General features: G+C 38.7%; 1 protein-coding gene across 7 annotated transcripts in view; it reads left to right on the top strand.

Annotated features, from left to right (window-relative positions):
* PIGN (phosphatidylinositol glycan anchor biosynthesis class N) overlaps positions 1-23,781 on the top strand; it is a 99,183-nt gene that overhangs the window by 23,585 nt on the left and 51,817 nt on the right. For all 7 annotated transcript variants that reach the window (XM_066186665.1, XM_066186672.1, XM_066186658.1 and 4 more), the window contains exons 5-12: positions 41-147; positions 6,069-6,193; positions 7,395-7,525; positions 11,264-11,380; positions 15,822-15,862; positions 17,378-17,437; positions 18,537-18,629; positions 20,493-20,548. In XM_066186665.1, coding sequence (XP_066042762.1) covers positions 41-147; positions 6,069-6,193; positions 7,395-7,525; positions 11,264-11,380; positions 15,822-15,862; positions 17,378-17,437; positions 18,537-18,629; positions 20,493-20,548 — 730 coding nt within the window. The remainder of the gene's footprint in view (positions 1-40; positions 148-6,068; positions 6,194-7,394; positions 7,526-11,263; positions 11,381-15,821; positions 15,863-17,377; positions 17,438-18,536; positions 18,630-20,492; positions 20,549-23,781) is intronic.

Raw genomic sequence — 23,781 nt, 5'->3', positions numbered from 1 at the left:
AAACCTTGTATCTCATATACCGTCCAAATTGTTTTTGCAGGTGCTACTGGAGATCATGTTTATACATTTTGTTATGCAGCAGAAAGTGAAGACTTTGGAGCAGAAGATGCAGCCAAGCTTGACATATGGGTTTTTGATCATGTTAAGGTAAGAGAGAATCTTTTCATGCTACCTGTTTATAAAAACCACAGTTGCATGTTAACTTTATCACAGAAATGTTAACACTTTACCATAGAACTAGAAAGTAAGAAAGTTTTGAAAGACCTTTCACTTGGGGTCATAAGTAAAAATTTCTTGAATCAACTTTCATGACAAGTGTAACAGATGCTTAAAGGAAGTATTTGTCATTCAACACTAATTAAAAAACTAACAGTAATAAAAGTACCATGTAAAAACATTCTTGGCTTTTCTTTGTTGTGTTTGCCTCTAATATGAATCCCGTCTTGAAGTGCTAAAGACTCTTTAAGATCTTGAATGCAATTAGTTAAGTATTTTATAACAGATATTGCAGCATGGCTGAAATATTAAGTCTTCATTATGAAAGCAAAGTAAGCAATATTATTGACTTATCTTTTGTCAAGCTTGTACCCTGACTGTAATTGTTCAGTGTGGCTTTTCCTGATTGATGTAGGTGGCTTCTGATTTTCTACTGTGGTTCACATTGCACTGTGGCTGCCAGAGCAGTCACTGTTTTGGGGGACAAGGTGTGAGACAGAGGCCAGAGGCAGCTTAGACCCTGGGATCTGTAGAATTTGTTGATGTGGTGCTCTGCTCAGCTGCTGGGTCAATGCTGGTTCATGACTGTTGTTTTCTGTGACATTATTACTGTGAGTGTTAATGGTCCAAGGCACATGATTCCTGATTATTCATTAATTCCTGTATTTGTTATTCCATGCTTCCTCACTTGTTCTGGATTAAGAAACGCTGGTAGTGGGCATTGGTGTATAAATATCTGTATCGCTGAAGCAGTTAAGTGAATTACTTTCTGGATCTCATAGCAATGGTAATGAGTTTAAGACTTACACTTTTTTTACAAGATCTTTGGGCTGTATGCATTAGTGTAGCTAACCAGCATAAATCAAATCAACAAAAAATGAAACAAGTCAAAAAACCAAATCATCATCTATTTAGAAAGTGAAGGGTGGTTCTGCTTTAAATAGTGACATAGGGTGGAAAAGTTCATTATAGTTTGCAAATTTTCAAAGGAAGTGATTTTCTGAGTTTGCAGGTGAAAAGATGGTTTTTTTTCTAAGTGCCATCATCTCCCTGAATGTGCATGTGTGCCATGTTGTGTATTGTAATGCATATGAATAATACAAATCAAATTAGGCTGTCAGTTACACTTGAATAGCTGTTGTCATAAAGTTGCACCCTGCTGTCATTTGGAGCTGCACAAGTATGTGAGGGTGGGTACTACCTTTCTTTTGCTTTAGAACACCTAATGGCATTTATCCTTTCAAGCTATAACGATATGTTTAAAATATATGTCATTACTGATTACTTTTTCCTTGGAGCCAGCACCATTATTTTTAAGACTTATTTTGCCCATCTAAATTCCATACTATGAATGGATAGGGCTTGATTGACTGGCATAAGCCACACATTCCATTATTCATCTCTTCAACTACACATCAGCAATTGCTTCAGGAGTGTGAAACTTGAGGCTTACTCAAACCGAGGTCACTCTGCTATGATAGCTCAAACAAGTTTCAGCTGTGCTAGTGAGATATATAAGAAGAAATGACAGAATGCTGGAATCTAAATTCTGCTTTCCCTACTCTTTCTTTTCTTCTGCCTTTTATCTCAAGTATTTAACAGTATATTGTTTAACTCATATGTTAGCCTATGTGGTCCCTGGATTTCTACCCCTTTAGGAAGCAAAAGACACTGAATGTACATCCTCTCCTATCTGCAGTCCACAGATCCTGAGCATTGTGAGGGCCACTTGTGCCTTCCTCTGCCGCAGAAAATAATGGGGATAAAATGAAGAATGGCTAACTCATGTTTGGGCTGCTAGTGCTGGCACTCTGAAATTGCTTGTTCTCTTTAAAAATGCCATCTAATAGTAACTTACCATCAGGAGATGGTAAACTCTAACTACTTTTTATTTGGATTATGCTTTAATCATGAGTAGAAGAAAAATGTACGACACTTGATAGTTCTTGTCCATGTCTCCTCATGATACAAGGTGATCGTAACCCTTTCTTCGGACAGAAAATACACCATGGACTAGACTGTGTGGATTTATCTACAGCAGTGTGAAAATTGAGCAATATTAATGTGCACTAATAACTTGGGAGTGGTTTGACGTTCCAGATGGGCATGGGTTGATGGACTGTGATTTTTTTCTGGTTTTTGGATTGTTTGGGGGTTCTTTTGGTGTGTTTCAGTTGTTGGGTTTTTTTTTTAATGAAGCTGGCAAAATAATTAAGGGATGGAGTTTAATCACTGTGATGTGGCTTAATGAGTCTCAGTTAAATAACCTTTACCTAAATCATAGTTTGAGTCTGTGCTAAGAAACTAAGGAGCAAAATACTGAGAGTCTAGATTAACTAATGGGAAAAAAATGGTCTTGTTGATGCATTTCTGATTTTTGAAAATATTTAGTGGAAAATAGTTTTGGAAGATACAACTTTTTTTTTTTTTTCTTTTTTTTTTTTCTTTTTTTTTTTTTCTTTTTTTTTTTTCTTTTTTTTTTTTTTTTTTGGGTAAAAAGTTTACAATTCCAGGAACTTAGTCTTGGAGATGAGTTCCAGTAACAGCCTAACCACAATTTATTATGATCAAAAGGTAGGATATGCTCAAGGTATTCAGTTCATGTCTTCTCACTGAAAGGGACATGTAGACACAGATGGCCAAAAATTGTGGATTTTTTCCTTTATTCTTTTCTCAATTTGAACACAGTATTCCATTCTTCCTTTGTCCCCTTTCTGCTGGAGAAAGGCCACCCAAGTCTTCAGACTGTCCCTTCTGTGCAGGGTGGTGGATGGAGTCCAGAATTGAATGATGTTAAACTTTGAAGCTCTGCAGACAATGCTGTGACCAGATGTTGATCTGTGCCAGTGGATTTCAATACGGATAGCTCTGCTCTAAGAGCTGGCTGATGGTTTTATGATTTATTTCAAATGTGTTAGTGTCCTGTGCATGATCATGCTCAATGGATCTAAACCTGCCATATATATTTGTCCTGCCTTTGTGCTTTTGTTTTACATCTGAGAACTGGCATAACTGTTTAAACTCTCCCATCAGCTCAAATCAGTGGGCATGGCTTTAAGCAGCCAATTAAATTAAGTTGTCCTAGATTAAGGAGCTTTGTGAGAGGAAGAAGTTTGTTTGGTCTCTCTAGTACATGCAGTCAGCAAAAGTTTATCAGCTCCACTAAAGAATCATGCTTCCATGGACGACACTGAGGGAACAAAAGGTCCCCAATTACTTAGGTGCTTAACATTTTAAAGTTGATATTTTGTTCAGACATCTGTAAATCATTTTCTAGACCTTCTTAGTAGTCTTTATTTCTTCTTTGCTTTCTCCTTTCTGAGGAGGGAGATGATTAGATGAAGATTTCACATAGTTATAACTAAAGTTCTGTTGTAGTAGTTTAATTAGTATTACATTATAATTAAGTTCACAGCTTGCTGTAAACATTTTAATGGGGAACTTTGTTCTCATCTCATTAAGTTGCATATCAGTTGTGACCAGTGCATTATTTTGTTGTTAGTTGCCAGAAAATCAAACAAAAGTTGCCAGAATCATTTAAAAAGGATGTTGAAAGGAAGCTGTAGTCATCTTGAACTCTCTTAATGAAGGGTTTAGTTAGAGCAACATGCTCAGGCCTTGCCCAGTCAAGTTTTGAGCATCTCCAAGGACAAGCCTTTCAAGCAGCTGTTTCAATATCTGGCCATAGTTATAGTTTACCAAATAATTTTTAAATGTCAATTTGTCTTACTCCAATTTTCTACATTCCAAGTTGTGACTTTCCCCCTGTCTCATCACTGAGGCCCTCTGATCAGTCTAGCTCAATCAGAGGATTTACATTCCCTTTACCTTCATGGTAGATGGTTGTATACAGAAAGTATGACAGGAAGAGTGAGACAGGAAGATAGTTAAAATAGTGACGGGCTGGAAACTAGTGTAAAGTAGAGGCAGGACTCAAGTTTTGTGAACACTGAGTACCAAAAACAAGAGACCTTAAGCAGGCTATAAGGAGATCCAGGGATACTTCTGAACAAACAGTTTGGTGATGTCCGGAGCAAGGTGAAGTGATTTTTGCCCTTAGTGTGTTTGGTACCTGCTTGCCAACTCACCACCTTTATTGGCCATCACTTCCCGTGATGAGCTTCCTGTTTCTTGGGATTTTTTTCAGTAAACCATTTTTATTCAAGTTTTGTGGGGTAAAATTTGTTGTTTGCTCTGGGAAAAGACCTCACATCTTAGGTTGCAGTCATCTTCCTTTTGTCTTTGTGTTTGTCCAAATTCTGGCCAATTACAAACTTCTGGCTGCTGCTGCTCTGGCTTATGAGGTGGCTGGGACTGGAGAAGTGGGATGCTTTTGGTGTATCATGGGGACTCATCTGGTGGGAGAGGAGGAGCTCAGGCCTTGCCTTCTTCTGAGTGGTTTCTTTTGCTTAATCATTCTGTGATAGAAAAGCATCTGCCTTCTAATATTGATCTACATTTTAGGATTTAATTTTGGGAGTTTTCCTGTTTGTCTGTTTTGATATGCTTTGTTTTGATTTCCTTTTATTTAATTAAAATTAGGAAACAGAGTTTTCTTGTATCCTGCAAATTACTGGTGTGCTCTGGAAAGCTTCTTCAGTCTATAATCACGTATGTGCAGGTGGACGGATCTCTGTGGGAAATGAAAATCTCCTTAAAAAGAATTATATTGCTATTTAATGTAATCGGATTTTGTTCTTGTATCTTTATTTAAAATATCTCTGGACTTTGGTCATGATTTTGTTTGGACAAGAGCTGAAGCTGAGAGCATGCAAATATTAGTCCATGCGGCTTGTGTGTACTCAGGGAGTTAGAAAAGCGGAATTGCACACTGCCATGGTTTCCTGGCATAGCTCACTGTGATAGCCTCGCTGCCACTTTGGTCTTCCTCTGGGTACAGTGACTTTTGTTTATACAAGGTATGAGCTTTAGATTTTAAGAGGTCCATCATTATCACAGCTGTGTGGTGGACTGCCCTGTGCTTTGGTGGCAGAAATGCTTCCCTGCCTCTATCAGCATTTTCCCTGGACTCTTGTATGAAATTCAAAGACACTCTCTTATGTTAGTGTACTGAAAGGTTCTCTAGATGCTTTTTGAACTAAGACCCTACCCAACTTTATTTCCTTGGGCAGTGCTGTTACTAAGGAGCTGATGCTGGAATAGCTGTCTGCCTGCATTTTGCATTGCTGTAGCGTGGCTGGTCTAACACAGAATAGCCGTGTCAAGACTCATTCAGTCCAAGGGGAAAATCCTCCGCTGGCATCTGCCTCAGGGATGCTGAAGTAGGACATGTGCAAGGCAGATGTATGTTCCGTAGTTCATGTATTTGCAAAGCATGTCATGTTTTGTTCTGTTTTTATTTAGTTTCTGCAAACAAGTTGTAGCTTGGTATATCAGTCCTGCAGAAGCAGCCTCTAAAGCAAGAATATTTGAGACTTTTGCTTCCAATTTAAATTCAGTAAATCAGTAGAAATGCAGAGCCATTAGTGGGCACTCAGGAATGGTTCATCAGCTTGTTTATACAGGAGGCAAAGAAGGGATGATGTATTTTTTGCCTACACAAGTTCAAAAAACCCTGTACAAAACCAGAACAAACCAATAAAAAAAGCCCCCCAAACAACAAAAGAACATTTCAAAGTAAATGTTGTCTTAGATAAACTAAAAAATTGGACTGGCTGTACTGATAGCAGTTGTCCTCCAAGCTGTAAATTGGGAAGTCATTATTTTTCCTCTTTTTAAATTCTATTAACTATGAGTATTTTGACATAAAACAGCAGTGTTTAAATTTTAATAAGATGCTTATCTTCTTCCATTTTACTCAGATTACTATATTAATGGCTTATTCCATACAGAACTTCTTGAATTCTTCCAGAAGCAATCAGACATTGTTCTCTGCACTGAATGAAGAGAAGGTGGTTCTGTTTCTGCATTTGCTAGGCATAGACACTAATGGACATGCTCATCGGCCAAACTCAAGGTAATTGAGATATTAAGCATATATTTCTTACTAGTTTTAAATGCATATAGTAACTTTTTCAACAGTGCAGTTTATCAAGCCAGAAACAAGACTTGTAGTGTTGGGGGTCATGAATGTCACCATGATCAATCTGAATCTTTGAGGTTATTTTGTTTTTCATGATCCCATCAATAGAAATGACAGATTTTTGCTCTGTACAGTATGTCAGGTTACACTCCTGCATTCAAGTCTGATTTTTAGCAATTGTCTTAGTTATAGCCAACGCATAATCTAGATGATATATAGGAAATGCAGTTTTAAACATAAAATGGATACAGTTTTTAGATGATATCACTTCACTGCTGAGGTGATACTGTTGAGTTTATAGACAACAGTAAGCTCAGCAGTAGTGGCTGCAAATTCTGGCATTATGTTTTGGCTTTCCTTATAACATTTGAAAAAGGAGAGGAGCTTAGATTAACAGTTCTCATCACCAGTTCATCTTGAAATGCATTATTTGAGAACTTTTTTAAAATTTCTTCATGTCCTGCTTTGTAGGATTTTGTCTTTCTCTTGATCCTTGCATACTTTAAAAATTGTCTGATTTCCTACATCATTCTAAAGTTCATACTTGCTGTATGAACTTTGCTCATTTATTAGGAATATTTTAAAGACAGAGTTTTAAAACTGACTTTAGTGACAGAAAATTAGTAGTCTGAAAGTTACTCATGGTCACTTTTTCTAAAAATATACATATTTTTTATTTAGCCTCTATTCCAGGATACTAGGGTCTGTCCTGATCTATGAATCGTCTCAAAACACTGACTACCTGGTGAGATCTTTCTTTGCCACTTAGTTACCAGCTTAAAGTAATTTTTACAATTTACCAGAATTCCTTAGTTTTGGCATTCTGCTTAACTTGCCTGACATCTATGAATAGCAAAATTTCATCTTATGTTGAGGACAGGTCAGGTTTGAAGTATAAATCCATTTCAAACTGTGGTCTCAGTAATCTTCAATCTGTGCTGCAATGATTTAATCTCTCAGTAAGACTCAAGAGGAGGAGAGATTTTACATCTAGGAAGCCTTTTGCTAGCTTGATGTTCATTTAAGGTTAAAGCTGTCTGTACTCAAAGAACTGGGCTTTATCAGCATGGATAAGTTGCTTTAAACCAAGTGTGAGAGCCACCTTAAATGTAACATTTTCTTCCTATTTTTCAAGGGAATACCAGGAGAATATTAAACAAGTTGATGAGGGTGTGAAAGAAATTGCTTCACTGATTGACAATTTCTATGGAAATGATGGAAAGACTGCATTTATTTTAACTTCTGACCACGGAATGACAGATTGGGGTGAGTATTTTTAAATATTGAATTAGTTGAGTTTATGGGCATCTGGTGTATGTTTAGAGAGCTCTGTCCCATGAGAAGCTGTGGAACTCCTGCTTTGATTTGGTATCCTAAGTGTTGCTTGTGTATGACAATCCATGGAAATTGCTGTGACAGCTGCATTCCATGTCTGGACAGAAAAAAGACACTAAATTAAAGCTTAACTTCCTCAGTGGCTGCTAGTAGGGATAGAAAGATTGCTGCAGAAAACCACCTCAAGCAGGAGGAGATGGTGTTATTTGCCTGCCAGCAGCAAATTTGGTCTTGTTCCAGCTGCTCTGGGAGATACAGTTCTCACTTTGGTGCTGTAAAGCACCTGGAAAACGTGAGAAATCTGTCCGGGAGCTGGTCAAAAACTGTACAGGGAGAGGGTTTTTGAGGGGTGCAGAATCATTTTGCTTATTTAAAGCACAGCAGTAAGGATGGGACTGCTGTGTGATCTTTCTAGAGGAGTCTGGTGCTGGAGACAGGTGAAGCAGCTGTGAGAGTACAGGGAGGAGAGTGAGGCAGGGGCCCAACCATGCTGATACCCACAGAGGAGACTTGTGAAGGGCATGGCCACAGTGACCAAATGCTTTTCAGGGCAGATGAGAAAAGTTTACAGTGGTAAGCTCATTTAGACATTTTTTCCGTAGTTCTTTCTTTTTTCAAGAAGCCTAAGAACACTCATGTCCTTGTGTGCAGCTAGTGAAAGTGATAAGTCTCTTTTCCAGTGCTGTGCATTTGCAGCTACTAACTATGTTACTTTTGAACCAAGGCTGCTGCAAGCATGGTTGTGGCAAAACATCTGTCATCATCTTACTCTGTGTGTGAAATCCTAAAGTTTTTCAACTGAAGGGATGCAGATTTTTTTCTGTCATCAGAGATAACAAAAATACATAAATATTTATTCGATCAACCAAATTACCATCTGTTCATTTGCAAAACAGTCCATTTTTAATATTATTTACTGTTGAGCTGACTGCCACTTGCAATAAAATTTTAATTCTGCTAGATTTTTTGTACGTTTCAAGAAATTATTTCATAATTTTTTATAAGGAAGGGGTGTATATACATATATCTATATATATGATCACAGTGATCTCAGAAGGTTCAACCACCTGCTCTAGGCAGGGTTAGCTTTGTATTCAGACACAGATGCTAGGGCTTTATTCAACAGGGCCCTTAAAACCTCAAAGGCATGGAGCCTATGCAACCCTTCTGGGCAGCCTACTCTGCTGCTTGCCTGCTCTCATGGAGGAGGAAAAGTTCTCTTTATCTGCAGTCTGAACTTCCTTTGTTTCAAATTATGCCTGTTTTGTTATGCTCCCACCATGCATCAGTGACACTGACTCCATCCTCTCTCAAACCCCCTCACAGTGGGGTGCAGGCAGGCTGCTCTGGTGTGTTCTCCCCAAAGCTATTTTTTCTCCAGGCTGAACAAGTCCCAGTCCCTCAGCTGCTTCTCACAGGGCAAATGTTCCTCACTGAGACCACTCCAGATGAAGGGTGACTTTCTGGTACCAGAGGAGCCCCAAACTGGATCCAGTGTCTGGAGGTGGTCTCACAGGTACTGAAAAGAGGAGAACAATCCCTTCCCTGTACCATTCTCCTGTTAACACTGCCTGGGGTGCTGTTGGCCTTCCCCACTGCCAGAGTGAGCTGCAGGGGTGTTCTCATTATGTATTGGATCATTTGAAAGGGGAATAAAAGGTGTTAGGAGTAACTTCTTCAAGCTTTGAGAACCACTGGTTTGTCATAGTTTTCTGTAATCTCTTTCTGTCTTGAAGGAAAAGCCTGATCTTGTGCCGGAAGTGTTAATATCTTTGAAGCTGATTTTAGTCAATCCAAGAGCAAACCCAGAGGTTCTGCTCATGCCCATTGTGAGCTGTCTGAAGCATACTTCAGGAGCTTTAAATTGAGCTGGTTGGTAGTATCAGCCCCTGCTGCAGCCTTTCAGTGGTTATGTGCAGAATGGGATGTGCATCAGTTTAAAACAAATTAAACGTTGGAAGGACGGGGTGGCTGTTAGGGAAAAGAATGTGACCTGAATTAGACGTGATCTAAGACGTGGTTGCTGGCAAAAGCCAATGAAGTCACTTGCTTTCTCAGTCTGACTCCATGATTTTGCTTTAAATTGATGTCAAGTGGAATTGCTGACCACTAATGCAGGGCATTTCATACCCACCCTCACCTTGGCCTCTTGTTCTTGCCACCATCCTGCACAAGTACCTGTGTGGTGTGCTGGACTATGGAACAGACAACTAAACAACAGCACCCTTTTTCCCCCTTTCCCCTGAAAAAGTTTATTTGGAGAGAGCTGGGGGTAGAACCTGGTACTGACCCAGCTGAAAAGAATTGCTTTTCTTCCCCTCTTGTTATTCAGATCTGGCTGGAACCTGGTTCTTTATAACAGGGAGGGAGTGGGCACAGCTGCCTCTCTCAGCTGTATCTGTCTTAACATATTCATAGAGGCAGAATCTCTGTGAAATGCTGATGAAGCTGGTGGCTTGGCTAAAATATAAACTCACCAAAATATCACTTTCCTCCTGCAGTAATAAGAATATAACTGATATAAGAAATAATCCCTGGAAGATGCCGGAAGTTCTCTCTCCAATAAGCTCTTTTCCCAAGTTCTTCAAAGAGCAATTGTTGCTGTTTTTTGAGCCTGGAGAGTGCCCACCAAGGAATATCAGAAATCTAATTCCCAGACCAGTGTGTTCTTAAGCTTTGGGCTGTTTAAAGTGAGCAAAGTTGGCTCTTCAGCTGTGCCACAGTGATTGTTTTAAGGACAGAATTGGGTATGAAATTCGGAATAGCCTTGAGGCTGCACAACAGTGTGCTTTCTCTGTCCTTTTTATTTATTAAAATATTTATTTATAGACAGGGAAGAGCATGTGTCTATGCAAATATAAGGGAAATGTGTAATCTTGTAGACCATGCAGTGACCCACATAGGGTTTGTATAATGAAGTCCTTCCCTTTGAGTCTGGGTTATCTCACTGCTCTGGTACCTCACCCACTGGGTTCAATCACCAGTGTTTCTTTCAAGCTTGTGTGGCTCCTGCCTTAGCACAACTGCTCCTAAGATGTCATAATTTTCAACCTTCCTGCTTTTGGTGGCTGATATGTTAATCTGGAGGGAATCAATTTCCCCAGGGAAGAAAGTAATGTTTTATCAGTTTTTAAGGAGTGTGCTACTAGACTTTGAAGCCTTAAAAATGAACTTCTATCACTGTTGGAAGGATAACAGTTGCAATGCGTATTGCTTCTTGGTTTTGAAGTGTAAGTCTGATTTTTATTCTGTATGATTTTTTTTTCACATGTGCCTAATATTACTGAACTCAGGCATTCCTGGTTTCACTGAGATGCTCAGGATAAGCACATGTACGTGTTTTGAGCTGGTAACTCCTCTAAACGTTGAGGCTTTAAAAATACTATGGCTTTAGTTTCTGTATGTTAAAAATGGGGGGGTTTTAATACAAAAAGTTTTATCTTTATAGTCTTAACTGATACTGATTCCCCAACTTGAAACTTGAATTTAGCCTTTATTGTTAGTGACATAAAAATAAGCTATGAAGCTGGAATAGGTTGTCTGAAACAGCCTTTTAGTATGTCTATAACAAGAGCTTGTGTGCATATTTTTATTACATGTAGATTTTGTTTCCTTTTACAGCACATGTCTTAAAATTTCTTTTTGTTGTTGTTGTTTGGTTTGTCTTAGGATCCCATGGAGCTGGTCATCCCACAGAAACTTTAACACCACTCATTGTTTGGGGTGCTGGGGTAAATTATCCACAAAAAGTTACGTCCCAGTTCTTTGAAGACAATTTTTTGAAAGGTAGGTAAAATATAAAACTGAAGTGAAAGATTCTGGTGGAAAGAGAGATGTTTTTAACCATTACAGATGTTGATCTTCACTAACTTCTGTTCTATTTCAGTAAGTATGATTTGCTTTGTGTGGTCTATAAAGAAAAGGTGGCAGGGTATGCCTAAGGAACCTACTGCAAAATTGGGTAGATAAACATCAGTCAGTTTTCTTTTCTAATCATAGAATTGAAAACTTCTTTTCTTTGTTGACAGGAGGCTATCCATGCTCCCAAAACTTAGTTCTAGAGAAGACTTAATTTTTGGAAGACTCTCAGAGTGTGCTGAATGTACATAAATAGCAGTTTGCTATTTGTACAGAAACATGATAAGTTGACAAGTTCAAAGGCGCCTTTCTAACTTCACAGCACAGCCCTGTGGACTTTCCAGGGGCTATCTTGTCTCGTTTGCATCCTTGTAGCTGTTGTGCAAATGTGAACAGCTTTTCTCAATGTAAGACTGTGATTCTTCACTTTTATTTTTCCCTTTTGTAATTTGATTTAAGAGTAAACTTTTTTTTAAAAGAATGAATTTTTATTTTTTCACATACATAATGCAATAAACACTCTCTTACTGAAATATCAGTGGGGTTAGAGAGTCTTTAACACCTGATTAAATTGTTCAAGCTATTCCTCTTTCATGTGCCCTGTTCTTGTAGCCTGCTCTGTTTCTAAAGATGCCTTGAGCCTTGGGTTGTTGCTCACGATCAATGAGGTAATGACTTCCTCTTTTATTGGATTGTTTGTCAAGGTACATTAGAGAAAACAGGCAAAAGTTAACTTCAGCCCTGAGGTTTTAACTCCGCCCTGCTCTCGAGAAGGTGTTTGGTAACAGATTAGGTCATTTCGGAAATAGACAGTGCTAACATTTCACTCTTTGTGCCTAACTGCTGCTATAAAACTATGACATCTGTGATAAAATTGAAAATGAGGTGTAGAATAAAATAGAAAACAGATTAAAACAACTGATTTTGGTGTCTGTGATGGCTGATCTGGTAAACTTTTAAGGACATTGATGTCTAAGTGTTGATCTGTAATAGCTGAATTTTACATCTGTCACTTCCCTTGATTCTCGGCATTTGACTTCAAGTCATGATGAAAATGGTGTGAGATTTCAAAAAAGATACGCATTGAGCTGACTCCCATGTGCATAATAGGGAAAACTGTGTGGCCCTCATCTGTTGGGCAATGTGTATTTATTTAAAGGATGACATTTGTCTGCACCCTGCTGTGCCTGCTTCATGTTTTCCTCCTGACAGTAAAAAAACCGCAGCAAACCAAATAACCACACCAAAAACCAAGCACACCAAAGCAAATATCAGAAACTCCTCTATTCTTTTAGCTTTGCGTCTGTCAAGCATGTTGTTGCTTTGTTTAGACACTAACCTTACAGATTCTTAACTGCCAAGGATGATCTCTATTGAGGATTTGAGATGCTCTGAGTATCTCGGGAGTTTGAATTTCTATTTGAGTAATAAGTATTTTCTTAGAAAGTTCTCCCTATGGGAGTACATCAGAGCTTCTGGTAGGTTACGTCGCTTAGAAGTAAGGAGAAAATTGTTGGAATGGAACTTGGCACTTGCACAGGTCAATCCAGTTCAGCTACTCCATTGTTACAATCTCAGATACTTTCACAGGGTTAACATAAAAAAGAAAAGCTGTTTAAATGAGTTCTCTTGAAATGTTCTTTGAATTTGTCTTTCCTGTCCCATACAGCTGCAGCTGTGACTGTGTGCAGGGGAGGGGAGAGTGTTTTCAAGACTGCTGTGTCACTGATGTATGCAGGTGTCAGGCTTACATTTCTAGTTGCATGCTCCAATGTTCAAGTTCTTTCATCCATTGACAATCCTTTCTAATTTCTCTGAGCTAAGTGTTTATGGAAATATTGACATAACGTTTCTAATGCTGACAAACTTCTTATGCTCTATTCAGTGCAAGCAGCCTGTAGGCAGCTCAGTGAATTGTCTTTCTTCTCATTGTTGCCATGGAGGGTTCATACCCCCCAAAGGCAGTACCAACAGGTAGGACTTAGCCTGTCCAGTGTGGCACAGAGATTAAAGTGCTCCTTGGATGGCCAGAAGGGCACAGAGTCTGGTCTGAGTTGACAGCCTTCTCATCGATTTTGTCACCTGTGCTCTGCCTTCCCTCAGGCCTGGTCATGTAATTCTCCTGGAAGGATTATGGCAGCCTTGCATCCTGTGGGCAACATGTGGTATTACCCATTTGGCCACTGTTTGACCCTTCTTCAGAAAGAAAGAGAATACAGAGCTGCTCTCTAGCTCCTCATGGGCTGATGGTTGACCCTGGGGCACAAGCCCAGAGGAGCTTGTGAGTGAAGGCACTGATGCCTTAAGTTTTAGATTCTATGTTTTTCAGATTCTGTGCTGCCTAGGGGTATAGTTCAGATCCTCATATTAAGTGCAATAAGGTCTCATCACAGTTTAGGTAGATAAAACAAATCCTTTCCTGCTGGAGACCAAGGACAACTGTTACAAGTTTTCAGGCCCAAAGCAGGAACAACAGTGGACTGAAGGGAGAAAATAAGAAGGATGGGACTTCATAACCCGAAGCTGTAATTGGACAATTAAACCTCAATATGCAAATGGACCAAAAACTTATAAAAGTGTAAGACCTTGTGACCAGCCAGCCATTTTTGTGACCATTCTTAGTCCACCTTGGGTGTAGCCCTGTCCGGGCTCTTGTACTGCCCAAGGTGTACCCTTAAAGGCCTTTTGTTAAATGCCTATTTTATTCTCTTAGCTCTGTCCAGTCTCTGTTCCAGGTCAGCCTTCCCAAGGCATCCGTTCTGGCACCCCACGAAGGGACAGTGAGGCATCGGCACAGCCTCCTGCAGCATCAGGACGTGGGGTGCTTGATGACGTTATATACGAGCCTGGTTTGTAGGGGGCTCAGTCTGCTTTGCCACAGCTGAGGGAGCTCAGTGTACCCTCCACTTGTTTGGCCTCTGTGAGGTTTTATGTGAGATTTTCTTTGTTTCATGTAGCCTCATCCTCAGCCTCTTTTTGAACTGGCACTTCCCTGCTGTTTCCCTGAACTGTTTACCCCAGCGGGCTGCAGTAAAAGCAGGGCAGGATAAAGGCAAAAAAACCCCTCTCTATAAAGTGGGTGGAAAACTGCTGAGCACTGTACAGGAAACCTAGACAGAGAGCTGGCATCAGAAACCAATGTGGGCAGCAAGTACAGCCAAGATGCTTCACTCCTGGGAGCACAGCCTGGACTGGCCAGTCTGTAGGTGTGTCCCAGTCTTTAGGAGTTCCTGGGCTCAGTGTCCTGTGGCTCCTGTCCCAAAGCAGATGTCTTCAATTCTGCATTTTGGAATTGTCTGAGTAGGGCATGTGGAGATAAAAAAGCTTCTGACAAAAAGAGATGTTTTCTGTGGCAGAGATAGTTTCTTCCTACCTTAGGCACATTTTGTGTGTGCATACACGGTTTTCCAATATTTTTCTTTGGAAAATTATATTTAAAAGGAAAACTGGCAATTCATTTATATAATAGAAATATGGGTAAGAGTCTGTTTCTAGAAATGTAAATCCATTTCCTTTTCTGGGAAGCAAAAGGAAGCAAACTTGTTCCTTTAAGTGTGAGTTTATCAGAATTGATGATTAATGCTGCTAATACTGCCCCTGTGTTGCCATGGGAACTCCCCTTAGCTTTCTTTCTGCTGTTAAAGTACAAGTCTGCTCTTCAGGGTTCTTGTAGCACCAAATAACAGCAGGCCTATACTCATACCCCCAAAAGGAGCAGTGGTATGAACTAATTGCTGAAAATAATTTGGTGTTTGCAATACTGCAGATGTATGAAAGAAAAAACCAAAAACAAACCTTGCTAAACTGTTTTTAAATAACTCCACCCTCAAAGAAAGCAGGCAATTTTCTCTTTATTTCCTCGGAGGCCAGCGTAGAGCAGGAAAATATAATTTTCAAGCAGATTTTTGTATGATGCACCAGAGCTTTAGGATCTAATATTTGTACTCTGCTGTACCAGTGCATTTAGGACCTTGGGTTAGCCTTTTTTACAAACTGTTGAAGAGATTCTAAAAATCTCCTAAATCTGAGTTTGATTCTTTTAGTTGGCACAGGACGTAATATATCACTGTGCTGAAAAAAATAAAAGCCTTGGCCTTTCTTCTACTGATCTAGGTCACAAATGCAGGCAGCAATTTATCCTGCTGGATAAAAGAAAATGTGACCTGAAATGAATGCATTTTGTTGTTTCTGCCTGTTGAGTTCCATCTGTAACCCTTCCTGAGCTAGCATCCTAATGTAAAATCATAATTTTCTTTAGTACCAACACTTTACAGAAAATGGCAACAAGATATTAAATGTCAACTGATCTTGAACTGTCCTTTCAAATCTGTGTAGATTAGCTGTTCAGGTGTTCTGTTGTTTCTTGCAGAATGGAAACTGGAGAACTTGAAGAGGCTTGATGTCAATCAGGTATCAAACATACCTAATTTAATAGTTCATAAATTTTCCCCTTCAACTATGATTCTTGTGTGATTTAAAGTAATTTACTAAATTTAAATGAATGATCATGCCAATGTACCATTTCCCTAGAAACAAGAACTGCAATAATATAATGAGGGTAAGTTTCAATTGCTTGTTGACATGTGACAGCTGCGCACAACTTCTCCTGAAGAGGCATTACTGCACCATATATTTAAGTGATCCCACGTGGCTGTAGGAACAATGTAGTGCAATATACTAGGTCCCCCAAGCTGCTGTCACTAAATCAAAACCATTTCTTTCTGTAGTGGTAAACTAAGGTTTTTTTTAATCTGTGATTGCGGACCAAATATTTTGCAATTTAGACAATTAGTACTGTAAAGGAAGAAAAGAAAGTGAACAACTTAGCCTTTGAATCTATATCAGTCAAGCTTTTTTAAACTGTGGTGCTTCATCATCCTACAAAACCCAATATATGAATAACAGACTCCAAACCTACTCAAACAAGGGAAATAATCTTATGCCAGAAGGGTCTAATTGGGAATGTTCTGGATCAACGGCTTTCAGCAAAGCCCTGGTACAAAACTAGAGATTAGTTTTCCTCTCAAGGTTGGTGGGAGTTATGACAATGTTGTTCTGAGACTGTATAGAAGACTCTTGAGTATTACTTTGTCCTGGATGATGGAATTTCCAAAGACAGAGCTTTTTGTCCTATAGTACAGGTGGGACTGTGGGTGAAAAAAGTAAATGAGATTCCTAATTATCATTCACTCCAAGTGTATTGTTCTTTACAAATAATGGTTTGCAGTCTGCTCAGTAGATCTGAGGCTGGTGCAGTGCCTGTGGTTTCAGTGTAGTTTCTTCGGATTTATGCTGGGAAAACAAAGAGTTTTGTGTGTAGTTTTACATTAAAGGAAAATATAAACCTGGTAAGAGGCAATGTTTAATATCACAAGTAGAAGGAAATGGTAACTTATTTTATGAGATGCTGTGGTGTAGATTGAAGGGCCTTTTTGAGGGCTGACTGAACATTAAAAAACTGCAGAAACTCCCTCAGAAGGGGGGAAGTGAGTAATCTGTGCTGTGGAGTCATGGGATAAAGAATGTTGTGAAAAGCCGTATATCGAGTATCCTGCTTAAAACTGTAAATATGAAATTAGTTCTTTTGGCCATATAAATAGTCATAAAAAGTGGTATGCCTCTCTGAGTGCAGTAAAGGAGGTTCTGAATTCCTGCAAATAAATACTGGGGTGTTTATATTTGCTTTTTAAACAAAATGTGTTTTTTGAAGCTTGATCAGCAGTGGAGCTTCACATTTTGAATCTAATCATGCCATGACTACTGGAAACTAAAAAACCAAAAAAAACTATAAAGGAGAGTTGTGTATGTAACTTGGCAATATTGCATAATTATCTTTTGCAAATGCAGTTATGTTAAAATTAAGCTGAATTTATTAGCTCTAGAGGCTGAAACTATGTTAAAATGGGATTGCTTCTGTTTGCACAGGCTGATATAGCACCACTGATGGCTTCCCTTATCGGTGTGCCTTTCCCCCTGAACTCTGTGGTAAGAAGTACAAATGTTTTTCTATGTTATAAAAATCTGTTCACCGTAGAGGAAGAAGTGTTGGGGACAAGACTTAGAGGTGTGTGAGGAGGAGGATTACAGATTTGTAAAAGTGTGATAGGGTGTGAAGACTGCTTGTAGTTTTAATTTTATGTGTGTATCTTTAGTTTAGAGTACAAACTTAAATTTTTTATGTATTGTATAGGGCTTTTAATTGGAAAGGCAGCTGGTCCATTTGTAATCTGCAACTTTATACTCTTGAGCTATATAAAATTTTTTTGTTACTTTGTTTTTGGGGATGGTAAAAATGCAATATAGTTTGAATAACACATGATTTTGATCACTAAAGCTAAGCCTGTAAACAAGCCAGTTCCAGCAATTTAATGTTCAATTATTTCTTGATTAAACTAGTGTACTTTCTTCAAATGTTATCTTGTGCCTCTAATTTAGAGACCAGTGAGATGACTTTTTCTTTTAATTTCTCTCATGTATTACATAGTCCAAAAGTTGCCTCATAAATATATAATTGAGAGTTAGCATTTCATTAGTGTGCTGTCACGCTGCTAGTTTCACATATAAAACACCAATTTACAGGACATTTTTTGAAATATTTCTTCTGGAGACTCTGTCCCAGGGATTGTCCCCCTATCCTGCACTCATTGCTCGTTATGTGAGGAAAGCTGCCCAATACAGGTGGCATGGGAACTGCTTTTTTTCCTAACACAAGTACTGGATTGAGTCAGGCCCAGGTGAGGCATTGGGTGGAAGACTTTTAGGGGCATCAAAAATGGCTTCTGATTAGAGGTTGAGTTTATATTTTCTGTAGTATATAGTTTGGTAACAACTTCTGTTATTTTTTTTACATTGCAGTAGAAGAAATTACAAACAATCCCTGTGATGTTGCAAATCTGTGTGAGAAGAGTGTTTTCAAAGCAGTTACATGAGTTATTTCAGCTACATTCATTCAGTTACACGAGTTATTTCATGAGTAATTTGAAGTATTCTTACTGCTTATTTGGCCAGCAATTCAGTTTTAAAAAAATTCCCGTTATTTAATTTAAGGTTTTTTTTACTTATTATGTGCATTTTTCTTCCACAGGGAACTCTGCCTCTGGAGTATCTGAACAGTAGTGCTCTTTTCAAAGCAGAGAGCATGTTTACCAACGCTGTTCAGATTCTTGAGCAATTTAAGGTACTAAACATATGGTAAAAAAAGGCTCAACTTATTTGAATAATAGTTGTTGCTATGTGTAAAATAATTGCATGACTTATCCTATACATAGTGTGCTAAATTGAAAGGTTTAAAATTGAATGCACATTCGTTTGATTGAATAGCTGTGAGACTTACCTGAAGAAGTTTGAAAGACTTTAATAAACAGGTTTGGTTGGGTTTTTTTGTAAGGAGAGTGAATAACTTTTTTCTTGCTTCTTAACAAAAATGGTGATGTTTATTGGTGTTTGTGTAAACCTGCTTGTAGTATGTAGGTAGAATCTGAATGCTGGTACTGGGGAAGGGAAGTAATGCTTTTGCAATGGGGGCTGGCAGACAAGGCCTTAAATCAGGGTCAGTGCACAAGCAGATCAGAAAGGTAATAGGCTCCTGTACATTAAAGAAATTAAATTAATGGTCTAATTAACTTTTAGCTAATATTGTTAAATCTGTTGTTTTGCTTTGCAAGTGTTCATCTCTGGCTTCTCTGTCTTGATTCATTTAATATTGGATATTACATTATGAGAACACGAGTGGTCCAAACAAAAAGGTTCTGTTTCACTAAGCAGTGGAGTGAGAAACTGTCCAAAATCCCAGTTTTGGCAAGGCATAGAAATGCTCTGAGGGAAAACCATCCTCCACAGGTAGAGGATGAGACACAAAAGAACTGTTATCCTATCTGGAAATTCATGTTGTGATAGTGAAACAATGCACTAGCATGAGATGACCTGCACAAGATTACCAGTTTTAGCATCTTCTGGCCCTTTGTGAATGCCAGGTTCACAAAGATGTGGATACCAGGGTGGCAGTGTCAGCAGCAGAATCAATGTCAAAAATATGGTGGAGAGCTGGCATGTAATAGGGAAAGTGACTGGTGGGGTTGGACAACATGAAGTTTGAAACATGCTGATATCACCTCTACTTTAAGAATTAAGGATGACTCAGATCTTTTTCAGTTAAATTGGCATCTTGGAGATTATTTTTCAAATGAAGTAGTTCTACTTCTCCTTTCCTTTGCGCTTACTTTTGTTCTGTTGTTCTGTGGTGCTAGGTTATTGTTGTTCTTTTTGGCTTGTTTTTAGCATTGTAGCGGAATGATTCTGTCTGTATTTCCTTTGTGTTTCTCTGCTAAAGCAGAAGTAGTGTACTGGCTTAGATATCCAAGAGGATTTTTACTTTTCCTGTGATGGACTGATCTGACCACAGTTAGTGCTCCCTGGAGATGATGTTGCCTTGGATGGATAGGATGAAATGTGTGGATTGCTACTTCCAGCCTTCAGGTTTTAGAAGTAGTATGCTTAAAAAGTTCCTGACTGCATATTATACCAACAGTCAAACTTGAGTCAGGCAGCTGCAGGAGGCCTTAGAGATTTTGGAGGATCTTGGACAAAGTGGCTCTGATGGCATCAAAACCTTCTATTTTTGTCCATGTGCAGGTTAATTGATTTACAGCATTGCTTTGGTAGTGTTTGCTGCAGTGTACCGGCGCCTGCCTGGCATAAATGGTGCTGGTTTCATTGAGGGAGGTTGTCACTGAAGCCTGGTAGCACTTCTAGCCGTATCTTCCTTTTGTCCTGCAAACTGTAGAAGTTCTTTTGAGAAAAGCAGTGGCTGGAGCATGGTTTATTTTATATACTTTAGAGCAGGACTGAGTTTCCAGGAGCTCGGAGGAGTTGTGCACACCAGAGTGTAACACCCAGTTTCATGGTCAGCATATTGACAGTGTGATTTTGTTCCTTTTCCAAAGTCATAGAAATCTTCTGTGACTTTTTTTAGTTTAATTCTTGATACAATTTTTAATCCTGTTGCAACTTGCATGTAATGATTTAATGCTCTTTTATGCAGGTTAAGATGAGTCAGAAAAAGGAAACTACATTGTCATTTCTGTTCACACCATTCAAGTAAGTGTCTGTAAAAACTATGTTTATTTTACCTGATTGTTTCTTATCACTTATTTTGGTATTTCAGTGAGCTGCAACATGTTGAGTCTCTCAAGTATTTTTTAGATGGTTGTGTTTATCTGACTATGAAACTTTGCACTAGAACTCTATGCAATTAACTGCTACTTCTCACCAGAACTTAAGGATAGATTCATTTTTAAAAATCTATTCCTTACATTTGATTTTCCATTAAGGGTTACTTGTCTTAAGCTTTTTTTTTTTTACAGTATAGCTATATAGATTGCACAGTAATTTTCACTGATTTTTTTTTTTTTGCTGTGGTTTTTTTCACCATTCTTTGGGTGGTACAATCTGTTAATTTATATCTATGTAAAATTGAACTAAGAATTGTTTCTTCTGTGATTTGAAGTCTAATGAAGAATAAATAACATGCATCCAGAAAAGAACCTAGGCAATTTGTGTTGCCTAGTCTTAGTGATTTGTGTTGTCTGGGAACTCTCTTCTAGTGTATGGAACAGTTACTGCTCCCCTCACCCTCCTGTCTTATCTAATTAAAGCTGTTTTTTCATTTTGCTTTCTTCTGTAAAGGTTTTTGAAAGCTTTGCCATGGGTGCACGTGATAATATTCAGTTCTGCTCACAGGTTGTGGAGTGCTCCAAAAATGCCTTGTCACCAAGAGCAGCTGTTTTCCTTTGGGAAATAGAACTGATGTTAATTAAGATCTTTAAATCATAGCAGCAGTAAAAAGTACTTGAGTTGCTTCCTGAGAAGTATGTTTATTGTTAAAAATGATTACTGTCTGTCTGAACAGACAATTGCTGTGTTATTTTATACCTCTAGCTCCCTCAGAGGGAAAGGTTCAAGACAGTCCATGAGACAAAAGTCAAATTAATTTTGGGCACAAAATGAATCGTTTAGAACAAATTCTGAGTAAGAATGACAGCTGCATTATCAAAGGATTTACTGATCTGTATGAAATAAAATACCCCTATGGAAAGGATGGCCAGTCCTCTTTTGTAAATGACCATTAGTTTGATTTACAGCTCTTTCAATTTTACCTTTCCTTGAGAAATAAGACTGATTCTATAAAATAGGATGTGCTGTTCTTAATGCTATATTTATCTTTAAAGGAACTAAGCATTACCAATTGCTTTATGGATTGCTGTTTTTCCTGTTCTATGATATGTTGGATTGTTTCAAGTGGAAATGCCAGAGACATTTATCACTTTGAAACTGCAACTGAAACTTGGTATAAACACATTGTTACTTTGGTATGGTCCACTGCAAAAATAAGGTTTTTTTTCTTTAGATATTCTTCAATTTTTTCTGATTCAAAATTTGGATTAATAGTCGTTCAAGGAAAGGTTTTTGTGACCAAAATAATTCCTTGGGTGTGTGAATGTCATGGATGGAGTGATGCACCTCTCTCATCAGAGAGAAGTAATAACTATTTCATAATGTTTGGTAGTAAATGTGACAGTGGCTAGCAAGTTTCAGTGGCAAGGTACACTTGATTATTTACTGCATAGAGGATGGGTCAGAAAAGGCTGTCATGGAGAACCTCCTGTTGAGTTGTGAGATTCTGAAAAGACATCCTTTCATTCTAACCTCCTTCTCAGAGAGGGTTTAGGTGCAGCTGGGTGCCGACTTAGTCCCAGACTTGGTCAGTGGTTTGTGTCTAAAGGATTACATGTGCACAAACACAACTTTCTGTTAGTTAGCTAAGATTCTAAGTTTGACACGCTGTTAATCACTTGCCAAGGGTCTGTTGTGGCAAGAAATCTGTCAGCCTTGAGGAGCGGCCAGGGGAGGTGGGTAATCCACTACCACAGTGAATTGCCTTATAGGAATGTTGTGGGGTGGGAGACTTTCTTTGTTGCTTCAAAATGATGCTGTTTATTCATTCAAGGAAAGCAGAAAAAGACTCATGCCATGGATGGTCACACACTAATGTAAATGCTCATCTACAGTGTGCTGGGGGTAGTTTGGCCAAATTCTGATTAGTCTTCATAGCTCTCCTTCATTTTTAAAACTTGGCTCACGTCTGGGAAGCTACCAAGTGGTGTTGTCTAACCTCTTACCAATAGTTGGGATGAAGTGGTTGAACACAAACTTATTTTTAAACAGATGAGTAACCTCCTAGTGCTCCAACTTGCAGGAACCAAAGGAAGGGAAGACCAAAGGGTGGTTTTAGGCATGAGCTGTCTATTGATCCATCCCTTCTTTCACATGGCAATGACTGAATGTGTGTGCAGTGAACATAAGCCTGAACTTCAGCTGCAGGTGCATGAGCTGATGCATTAGTATAAGGGAAACCACATCTGTTCTTCACAAATTATGCTTGAGTCTGAATGAGATGGAGAGGAAAAGGTATGCATCCCCTTCTGCTGTCTTTGCTGAGACGCTTTTTGGTGGTAGATAAAAGGGTGTAGAAGGGTATGGTTGCTTTTCCAGAAGTTAAAAATGCTAAGGTGGGGACGTCTACCTCCTGTCTGAGGCAAGAGAAGTCTTGGTGTGCTGTGCTACATATCAGAGTAACTGGTATGGAGGTTGTGTTTCTGCAATTTTGCATATTGGGAGTTGTTAGCCCAGGTTTAATGTCAGGTTTGTATTAACCTGATCTGTATTAACTTATGGTTGGCCTTGCCTGCTGCTGCAGCTGAGCACAGTTCTGTGCCATGTTCTGCACTACTGTCCTTTCATTCAGACTCAAATAACTTCTTCCACCTCTGTTTATTTTCTGTTGCTGTACGAAGGAGTTATACTCTTTTTTAATCCCTCTGGGTGTCTGAAATATTAACTTGAAGCTCAGAAAGTGTGTACTTCAGCATATAATGCTTTTTTCCCCTCATAATTTGTTGGAGGTTAGTGAAGTGTAATTCATGTATGAAGTGCTTTGGGATCGTGAAGTTGTGTAGCAAATTTTAAATATTTTGTTTGTGACTATTACAGATTTTGTGCTATTTCAGCAACTTGGTGACCTGAAAATGAACAAAGATATCTCTAAGAACTGAATTTCTTAAATTATTTAAAGATGTAGTGGAATAAAGTCTGTATAATAGAAATGTAGATATCAGCTCTGGAAAAAATCTGAGTCTAGAATTTCAGATTGAGACATTCTGATTTTAGAGGTGCAACTACCAATGAATATGTAGTTTTCAGAATAGGGGAGAGGGAAGGATATGGTCACAAACAATGTGTTCTGTAGAAATTGCAACTTAACAGAAACTTGA

Source organism: Chamaea fasciata, unplaced genomic scaffold (assembly GCF_029207755.1).
Source record: "Chamaea fasciata isolate MVZ Bird 193981 ecotype frontalis unplaced genomic scaffold, bChaFas1.0.hap1 SCAF_1, whole genome shotgun sequence".
Taxonomy (NCBI): Eukaryota; Metazoa; Chordata; class Aves; order Passeriformes; family Sylviidae; genus Chamaea; species Chamaea fasciata.
The sequence above is the reverse complement of the archived record's forward strand: the minus strand, read 5'-3'. Positions and strand labels throughout refer to the sequence as shown.